General features: G+C 39.7%; 1 protein-coding gene across 3 annotated transcripts; it reads right to left on the bottom strand.

Moving 5' to 3' along the window:
- Positions 1-445: 445 nt before the first annotated feature.
- On the bottom strand, positions 446-9,246 carry LOC110062212 (uncharacterized). Of its 3 annotated transcripts, none has more exons than XM_089287026.1 (5): positions 9,080-9,246; positions 7,732-7,864; positions 6,917-6,968; positions 3,514-4,374; positions 446-2,027 (listed from the first exon to the last, which is right to left on the bottom strand). In XM_089287026.1, exons 2-5 carry the CDS (start codon positions 7,819-7,821, stop codon positions 877-879), a joined length of 2,154 nt encoding a protein of 717 aa, XP_089143152.1. In that variant the 5' UTR covers positions 7,822-7,864; positions 9,080-9,246; the 3' UTR covers positions 446-876. The 3 variants fall into 3 exon arrangements, with proteins under 3 accessions (XP_089143152.1, XP_089143153.1, XP_089143151.1); XM_089287027.1 differs by having other exon boundaries at positions 3,514-4,371; XM_089287025.1 differs by lacking the exon at positions 9,080-9,246 and having other exon boundaries at positions 7,732-8,156.
- Between the last annotated feature and the right edge of the window lie 901 nt (positions 9,247-10,147).

Raw genomic sequence — 10,147 nt, 5'->3', positions numbered from 1 at the left:
ATTGAATTTACTACCTTGTGAAAAACAAGAGTGTCAAATTACCCATTGTAACTAAAAAATTAAACTATCTCGTTATATTTGCATGCAATAAGAACAAAACAATCGTTACCTGCACTTACTATCGTAAACGTTAGAACTGCTTCAAACCTAAATAGTCTCGTCTCCTCTAAAACATGTCCTAAGAACTAGAACCGACGATTCGTGACCTCTAATTGAATTAACTCCTTGTGAAAAACAAAAGTATCAAGTTACCCTTTGTAATTAAAAATAAAAATATCTCGTGCCATTTGCCTACTACCCATGAACTGCTTCAAAACTCAAGACTCATCTCTTTCATAACTAGCCACCATTACACTGAAAATTATGCACTCTAAAACAACCCAATGTACGTATGTAACTGTCACACTCCCCTCCAAACCGGACTAAAAATCACAAACCGGCAACATACACGTCACTCTTTATTTTTCAATTACCAAAGTCCATGTGTTTATACATACCTTGTGTTTCTCACGTACCATTTACCTTTACAACAAGAAATTTGATTGGCTGTTCATAGTAGATCCAATCTGATTGGTGTGACATACATACATCTCTCACTCACTCACTCACTCACTCACTCACTCACTCACTCACCCATTGACCCGTCCATAACATACCCGACGCGCCGACTAAGAGGTATTTTTTTTACAAAAAAATAACTCAAAAACGGAACGATTCAAACGGGCTTTTGTAAATAGATGTCTTTTTAAATTTATTTCTTAAAATTTTTCTTGTAATACATATGATAGGTTTTTCTCTAGTTTAGCTTAGTTTGTTATTGATTGTAAAGCCACACGTATGTTGTGACTGATTTCTTAATAAAGACTAACTAACTAACTAACTAACTAAGCTTGCAAGTCTTTTGGCACATTTCTCCTGTTCCCTGGCACCTCTTGTTTTATCTGAATTGTAATCTGATTTAGAATCACTTCTACTCTTTTTCCTCTTTGTCCCAGTCTGCTGTTCCCTTTGTTCGTGAGTTGCCAAGTGTTTGTTAAGCTCCTGTCGACGAGCGAATTTCTTTTCACACTGTGAACACTCGTAGGGTTTTTCTCCAGTGTGTGTCCTCTCGTGGAACTGCAGCTGGCATCCCTGGGCAAAGGCCTTACTGCAGTAGCTGCATTTATAAGGCTTCTCTCCCGTGTGAGTGCGGACATGCCTTACAAGGCTGTATTTATCAATGAACGCTTTCTCGCACTGATCACAAGCATATGGCTTCTCACCAGTGTGAGAACGTTCATGGATTTTCAGACGAGATGGTTGAGAAAATGCCTTGAGACAGTGTTTGCATTTGTAAGGCCGTGCACCTGTGTGCTTGTTCATATGCACTTCTAAGTTCATTTTCGACACAGTTACAAAAGAACAAACTTCGCATCGCAAAACTTGACCAGTGTGTCTTCGAATATGAGTGGACAGTGAAGTCGAGGTTTTAAACGATCTGGAGCAGTAGTTGCAGTTGTACTCCTTCTTGGTAACAGAGTCAGGGTGCTCTTTGATCGTATGCCGATGGCGGCGTCGACTGCTCGTGAAGACCTCGTCACAATGTTTACACTGATACGGACTTTCCCCCGTGTGCGCGCGTACGTGAATATCGTAAGACCATTTTCTTTTGAAGTATTTTAAGCAATACGTGCATTGGTGAGGTTTCTCACTGTTGTGGGTGGCCATGTGATAGTCAAGTGAGACCTGCTTTTTAAAACCTTTTCCACACAAGTTGCACGTGAATGATTTTTCCATAGTCAAGAGGCGCATGTGGGACTTTCGTTCTGATTGCGTTACGAAAAGCTTGTCACAGTGGTCGCAAGGAAATGTTTTTTCACCGGTGTGGGTTTTCATGTGCCTTTTCAGAGTTTTCCTGTTGCTAAATGTCTTTTGGCAAATCCAGCATTCTTTGACCATATGATTGTACACCCTGTGCTCCAGATAGCCTCGTAATGAATCGAGTTCATCTCCACACTGACCACAACGAACACGGCCTGGGCTTGAACCTGAACATACAAAAATGACATACGTTCGGGAAGAGACGCATCGTGGCAAATTTAAAGATACATTACTTGCAAAATATTTCGGACGTTTCCTTTGGGGCGTTTAATTTTCGGACACTTTTTATCTCATTTCTAACAAACTTCGGACCAAAATTTCGGACACTTTGCTGAAACACAGCAAAGCAAATTTACGCTTACTAAAGACGGATTAGACTGAAACAACATCCGCGAAAATGATGAGAAATGAGAAAATAACACATATTCTATAAAGCCGTTACGTATCTCAAGCAGTGTATCAACTAGAGTTCGCTCTCCATAAAAGAGACTAAAAGTTTTAGAGCTACTTAAAAGTTTTATACTGTACTGTAAACATTTCGGACGTTTAAAATTTTCGGACGGTTTTATTTTCGGCCACTTTTTGGTCCGAAATCTTTTGCAAGTAATGCGCGTTTGTAATCAAATCAGTTTTGAGACCCTGTTTGAAACCGATCATGAATTCCACTTTAACCAAACCTTTCTACCATTTGTTTAACTTTACCATAAGAATACAGTGGACTCACGATTTCTCGGACCTCCTAGGGAAACGAAAATTGGTTTGAAAAATCAGGTAGCTCGAGAAATCAGGGAATTATAGTGTTCGACTGAGGGGAGGGGAAAGGCTTCTGGTTGAAGTTATAGGGAGTTTCAAAGATAGAGGGTTCGAGAATTTGGGATTGCACTGGTCTGTGTTTTGGCCGAAACGCATCGGCCTTCTGTCGGACAACAGTCGGCCGACAGTCGGACGGCCGATAAATTACCGAAAGACATGGCCGACAGACGACCGAAAGACGTCCGACAGGTTTTTTGGAGCTGTTCTTCACAATTACCGTACGTGCTAATACATCTCGCGAAAAAGAGGCAAAGTATGATAACCGACAAAGCCCAACAGTCGGCCGGCCGATAAATCACCGAATGAGATGGCCGACAGACAACCGAAAGACGCCCGACAGGTTTTTTGGAGCTGTTCTTCACAATTACCGTACATGCTAATACATCTCGCGAAAAAGAGGCAAGTATGATAACCGACAAAGCCCAACAGTCGGCCGACAGTCGGACGGCCGATAAATCACCGAATGAGATGGCCGACAGACGACCGAAAGACGCCCGACAGGTTTTTTGGAGCTGTTCTTCACAATTACCGTACATGCTAATACATCTCGCGAAAAAGGGGCAAGTATGATAACCGACAAACCCCAACAGTCGGCCGACAGTCGGACGGCCGATAAATCACCGAATAAGATGGCCGACAGACGACCGAAAGACGCCCGACAGGTTTTTTGGAGCTGTTCTTCACAATGAATTACCGTTCATGATAATGCGTCTCACGAGAAAGAGGCAAGTATGATAACCAACACACCCCATCCCTGGAGGACTCCCATATAAAAAAGGACGGGGGTGCTCGTTGGTACGACGAACACTCCCCCCGGGCCTCATCCCCAGGAAACCTCACCTTGTGAAAATCCCTTTGTATCCCACGCCAAGCTACTGGGATCTTTGTCTTTATGACACAGGACAACATGTTTGAGAAGGTATTTGCGCACCCGGAACACCTCTGGGCAATATGGACATTTGTTCTCATGTCTTTGAATGTGAACATCGTATTGTTTTTCCGTCGAGAATTTCTTGGCACATTGCTGACATTCATACGGTTTATTTGTTGTATGAAAAACAGAAATGTGTCGGTTTAGATTGTTTCTACGTTGGAAACATTTTGCACAGTGAGGACACGAGATAGATGAGAGACTAGAAGCTGTAGAAGGAACACAGTCGGCAGGAGATCTGTTTATTTTCTCATCACCAACAGGACGATCGAAACTATGCACTGTCGAAGCAGAAAATATGTCTGCATTTTCATCTCCAGCACTAAGTTGGAAACTAGAAGCTTCTGAAGTAACACAGCCTGGAGATCTGTTTATATTCTTATCACCAACAGGAGGTTCCAAACTAGGCACCGTCGAAGCAGCACTCTCTGTAGGACATATGACTGCACTTTCATCACCAGCAATACGCTGGAAACAAGAAGTTTCTGAAATAACACAGCCTGTAGATCCGTTTATATTCCTATCACCAACAGGGGGTTCCAAACTGGGTACTGTTGGAGCAACACACTCTGTAGGAAATATGTTTCCATTTTCATCACCAGCAATAAGTTGGAAACTACATACTGCTGAAGTAACGCACTCAGTAGGACATCTTTTTATATCCTCATCACCAAGTGTCAGTTGGAAACTAGGCACTGTTGAAGCAACACACTGCGTAGGAGATATGGTTGCATTCTCATCACCAACCAGAAGTTGGAAACTAGGTGCTGCTGGAGTAATAAAAAAGGTAAAAAGGTAAAAAGGTAAAAAGGTATGTAGAGACATGGAGTATTTCTACTCCCTCCTGGAAGAAATGCTAGTCCATCGCAGGGTACCCCACCAGCATTAAATTCTCTGGTACCCATTTACACACCCTAGTGGATAGAGGTACTGTGAGTGAAGTGTCCGCTCAAGAACATAATACAATAATGTCCCCTGCCTTGAACCCGGACCACTCGGTAAGGTTAAGTCCGCATTTATGGCCCATCAGGACGGAGCTTATCTCCGTTTTCTATGTAGCATGAAGTTTTCATTCCCATCTAATCTGTCCGATGACTTCAATCTTCTCATGAAATCGGCCAAAAGATCATTCACACAATAAATTAAACGGAAAACAACAGCTACTCTGGTCCTGTTTTGCTTTTAACACGAGAAATATGGGCCAAAACACGGCAACAAAGTCTCTCTCCGCTCACAAAACAACCGAAAACAGCCATAGTTGAAAATCGCCCTACAATGCATTGCAAGCTCAGTATTGAATAAATGCACGTCATGTATGCCAATGGATTGTGTCTCTGTTGATGCCCTACTGATTCCAGTTGCAAAATAACTACTTTGATTAACAAATATTTTTGGAATTGGAGTGATGCTGCTGCTGACATTATATTTAGATTTGAATAAGGATAAATTCTTGGGCTTTTTTTTGTCCAATACTTTGGAAAACTTCACTTAGCTGTACTGAATGAATTTCTGTAGTTTCTGAAAGGATATTTATGACTTAAAAGTCGAAATATTCAAGTAGCTACAAGCCAGCAAAAAGAAAACAGCATTGCAATTCTTTTTGCATACCAGGGTTTTATATTTTAAATTATCAAACCAATTGTCATGGCTCCGCCCAAAATACGAGAATATATTTTCTCCAAAGAAGCAGCCAATATAATGCAGTAATGCTGCCTAAAAAATGCACCTTTTGTTTATACTTATGTCCCTGAAGCCCAGGGAAGGAAAGCACATTTCAGTGAGGCCAAATTCAAACGCCCCAAATGCATATTTCATTTTTATTTGTTTTCATTTGCAGCTTGCATTTCATGATTTGTTTAGAATTGCTAAACTCAAAAACGAAAGAGGCAATATAAATTTTTGTAAAAAAAACTGCAGCACTTGCCTGGATACACCAATTATTGAATTTGCTTGACCACAAATAGTATTCTCTCTCAGTGATGACCTGATCACTTTGCTGAACACTTTATTTCAAAAATTTGATTGATAAAACAGACCATATTAGTGTCTCATGGAAAATCTCTGCCTCCGGACCCCTCCCCTAAATTTCCAAATTCACTCCACCCCCCCCGTCTTCCCCAGTCTCGCCAACCCCCCGGATTTACCACGGCAAATTTATTCTGGGCTCCTAAAAAAGTGGCTTGGGCTCCTTAAAAATTTCCTTAGGCAACAGCCTTGCCCTCCTGGAAGAGATGCTAGTCCATCGCAGGGTACCCCCCCAAGCATTAAATTCTCTGGTACCCATTTACACACCCTAGTGGATAGAAGTACTGTGAGTGAAGTGTCCGCTCAAGAACACAATACAATAATGTCCCCTGCCTTGAACGCGGACCACTCAGTCCAGAGTTGAGCGCACTAACCATGAGGCCCCCGGATGTCACACACACCCAACCTCAACCAATGCAGTTGATGACATGTGGCAAAATTCAATTCAATTTTGTAAAGTAAAGTAAACAAATGCTAACCTACAGTTATGGTACTGTTAGTTACACAAGATAACTTATGCTGAACAAAAGTTAAAAGAGAAAAAAATTGCCTTGTAAAACAGCCCTGTAAAATAAACATGACCATTTGTATTCAATTTCTGCTTTTTTACATGTGCAAGTGTTGTTAGGCACAGTAGAATCTTGGGTCTTATAACAAAACCAATACCTGTGGTTTAAACATAACAGTACAGATGCATATGGTTGCAAAGAAAATATGACTGCAGTTTACATTTAGTTGTGAATGAAATTTTGTCTTTGTCATCTTTGCTTTGCGATATTCTTAACTTCCTAGGCTAAAGTAATAATTGTTAATAGAGTATAGTTTTTCCATTTTCTCCAGCTACATTTTACGGATATGACTGAAAACAGGCGACAAAATATCCAGGACTATCCATGGCTCTTAGAAGTGTACAAGGAGAGCTGTGACTGATAGCATGGGTAATGGGGCTATTGGGTTTTGTAGTCAGGCTAGGAGGTTCTGTCCTTTGCTAGCCAGACAGACAAGTACAGTTTTTTGGGAAAAGGTTTAAATTGAGGAAACTGAAATTACAAAGCAACATAAGAAGTGAAAATATTTAATTTAATGTTAAATCAATTAATCATACTAGTAAGTAATATTCTGGGGGCTTGTCACAACAACACTAGGGCAGCAGTGCATCACAGATTATGGATTGAAATTGTGTTTTTTTGCTTGTTTGTTTGTTTGTTTGTTTTTTTTGCACCCTGGAGAAGAGATTAAGACTTCAATGTAGATTGAAATACAGCGCAAGTTATAGTTAGTTCTTACTTGAGTTGTCAACAATGCCACAGTTTGAGATTTCATCGTCTTCTTTTTCCACCTTTAACAAGATATAATGTGAAGATATGAGATTCGGAGCTCTTCAAGTCGGGGAACTTGTTGCCAAGGCTTTTATCCTGTGAAAATGACTCCATTACGTTCAGGTGTATGATGAAGCATTTTCACATGAGGTCATGGCAGCCATGTTGGTGTTTCCAAACAATGAAAATTATTTCTTGATTGGGAAATGAGTATTTTTCTTATGCATATTTTTTTTAATTGTTTAGGAACATCAATATAGCCACTGCAAAAAAACCACCCCTGCCATTAGAGAGTACCATGCTTACAAACCTATTGTTTGAGTAGCTACTATTTGTTATTTCTCTCCTTGCAGATAAATAATAATATTGTAAATTTTATTATATGACAGAGAAAATTACCTCATTGCGATTGGCTGAGGGGCAGGGCTGGACAATTTATTGTTAATTTTTAATTTGCACTGCAGTGAGTTTCTACCTTACTCGGTCATACAGTGAATGAGTAATCATATAAAAGCTCCAGCAATTGGGGAATAACATTACTTGTGATATTTGAAAATTCCTTCAAATTGCACTCACCTAAAGCCTTCTGCACTTTTAAGGGAATTTTCACGTATGATCACAGACACTAATAGTGTAAATCTTGCAAGAGTTCACATTCAAATCAAATCCTATACTGACACTACAAATAGTTATTTTGCTCACTGACAGTAGTTGGTCGTGCATTTTGCAACTGATATGGATGAGGAATTTTTCCTTCAGTATCCGAGTATCAACAGTACTTACTTTTATTTGTAACCCAACGCTCTGAACAATACTCATAAAATCAATTTTGTCACATTCATCATCCAAGTATTTTTTGTCTTCCTCACTCATGTTATAGCAGTCTTGATGGCTTGTGATGTCTGAGAATGTACTACTGTAAGTAAATAATGGTACAAAGACAATGTGAGCAAACAACATACAAAGTGACAGAATAATCACATAAAGTTCATTTATATTTTGTTAAGGGTAAAATGTAGCATCAGTGAGTGAGCGAGTCTCTGAGTCAAGGTACAAAATATATTTAAAATTATATACATAAATGTTGAAAGGCCCTGGCACAATAGGCCATTTTTCTGAGTCACCTTTTCAGTGGCGGATCTAGGGGAGAGGCCTGGGAGGCCCGATCCTCCTTTATTTTGGGTAAAAAAGAAGAAATCACTGAAGTAAGAAAAGCTGTCAGGGCAAGCAAAACACCCCCCCCCCCCCCTGCCACCTTCCTTAGCTCAAGGTCTGGATCTGCCACTGCTTTCGCCTTTGTGCCAAAACAAGTCTGCAAGCAAAACCATTTATAGGAAAATGTGTTCTTCCTGCAGGTTTATTTTCATGCAAATCAAACTCACCTTTTCACAAGGACTTAAGTTTTGAATCAGAGGCACAGGGTAACTCTGAAATGGCTTATAAAGCTGTCTTTGAAAATTTGAGATTGATTGCTTTTTGTGTGATGCAAGTCATGTTAAGTCATAATCTGGCTCGTGGATTACCACCCAGAAATTTGAAGGACAATTTTCATGCTCATTACAACATAAAGTTGAGTTTTGTACCTTAAAGCTTGTATCATTCAATTAGATTAATGCACAACTTGCTTTGTTATCATTGAAATTTGGTTAATTGTAAGAACCTGTTGTTATCGAAAGAAAGCCCGTAAAGCATTCTATGAATACTGATCAAGCCGCCTCTATTGTTGTGCTTTTGTGGTGCGTTAATGCATGAATTGAACAGCCCGCCATTTCAGCTCATTTAAAATATGAGAAATGCCCGAAGTTTTTTAATATCTGTTAACTCAAGTAGACAAATGTTCACTGGAACGACTAACAAGGATAAAACCAGCAGCTTCTTTGCTTGTTGACCTTAATTCGCCATCTGCAATTAAAATGATAACAGAAATACGGGATACACGAAGTTCAAGAGTTTAGCTTGAGCTTTACAACTCTCGCCCTGCGACTCTCGAAAAAGCTGTGGGCAACGATCAGTGCATCACTGATATTTCCAACATTTTACCAGCTCTCACTTCAGTTATGACATATATATTATGAAATCGTGTAAGGCACAATTTAAGAGCTATGTTCTTATTTCACATTACATTATTTACCTGACGAAGAACGGGCAAAAGCTTACGAAGCTACGCTGCACTACGCGGACAACTCCATCCCCGTGCCGATAAACAACTTATGTGTAATGCTCTTGATATAAGAAATCACGATGCGTCCCAAAACGACCAACAAGCCATTTTCCTTACCTTGTGCCTCTGTTTCAAAACGAGTCCTCAAGCAAAACTATTCATACGAAAAACAAGTTTGATTTGTTTGAAAATGAACTAGTAGGCGTAACCCTGGATGGAATGCTACTCCATCGTAGAGCCACCTGAAATGTTCGAACAGTTAAGAACGGCTGACTGTTAGGATCGAGAACCGCCGGTCAACGACCCATTTGGCAAATCGCTCATATTTTGCCCAAAGATACCCTTAGGTGACCTAATTCTAAAAATCATATTTCAAGGTTCCAGCGAATTTTTATTTTTCAGAAATTCGCGAAAATTTGAAAGCGCGGTCAAAGTGCGGTTTTTCGTGTAATAAAATGACCGAAATAAGGTGCGAGGACGAAGCGCTGGTAAAGTCTTAAAATAAATTCAATTGACTTCAAACTTCACACAAATGTGGAACAACCACTCTAATTTATTCCTCGTTTTAAACTAATCTCAGAGATGTTGATATAGTGGTTTTCCTAACCATTTTAAAAACACCTATGAAGCGTGTGAAAAATAACGGCAAAATATAGGTCATGTTTAACAGCATAAAAATGCATCTGGTACCTCACTTTCCGATTATTTTACTTTACAGCCTAGAAATATCATTATTAAACATATATCATGCCAAGTTTCATGCTCGAACTCGCAGTATTTCCCTTTGAGAAAAATGAAAATCTATGTCAATGTGTTGGGCGCAAATAACACAATAATTATACACGAACAAGAGACAAATCAGTTTCAACGGCGAAAGTAAAAGGCCATCATTCATTAAAATCCCGTCAATTCACTGCTATCAGTAGAAACATAATGTCCACTACATAGAAACTGTTTTTAGACGTTTTCGAAACATTGCGCGTTAACTTTGTTTAATTTCCTGTCCGCCGTCATGTCTAGTCTGTCATCGCGTGTATT

This window comes from Orbicella faveolata, unplaced genomic scaffold, assembly GCF_042242905.1.
Source record: "Orbicella faveolata isolate gen_17 unplaced genomic scaffold, um_ofav_v1 contig_14, whole genome shotgun sequence".
NCBI classification, from domain to species: Eukaryota; Metazoa; Cnidaria; class Anthozoa; order Scleractinia; family Merulinidae; genus Orbicella; species Orbicella faveolata.
Note: the sequence above shows the minus strand (reverse complement) of the source record. Positions and strands in the feature narration are given on the sequence as shown.

Bases quoted from the DNA above. Each gene is read 5' to 3' on its own strand.
- LOC110062212 (XM_089287025.1), bottom strand. From the start codon at position 7,908: ATGTTGTTTGCTCACATTGTCTTTGTACCATTATTTACTTACAGTAGT. The intron at 6,969-7,731 runs GTAAGTACTGTT...ATCTTGTTAAAG, and splicing joins GCGTTGGGTTACAAATAAAA to GTGGAAAAAGAAGACGATGA. The intron at 4,375-6,916 runs GTAAGAACTAAC...TTATTACTCCAG, and splicing joins TGGCATTGTTGACAACTCAA to CAGCACCTAGTTTCCAACTT.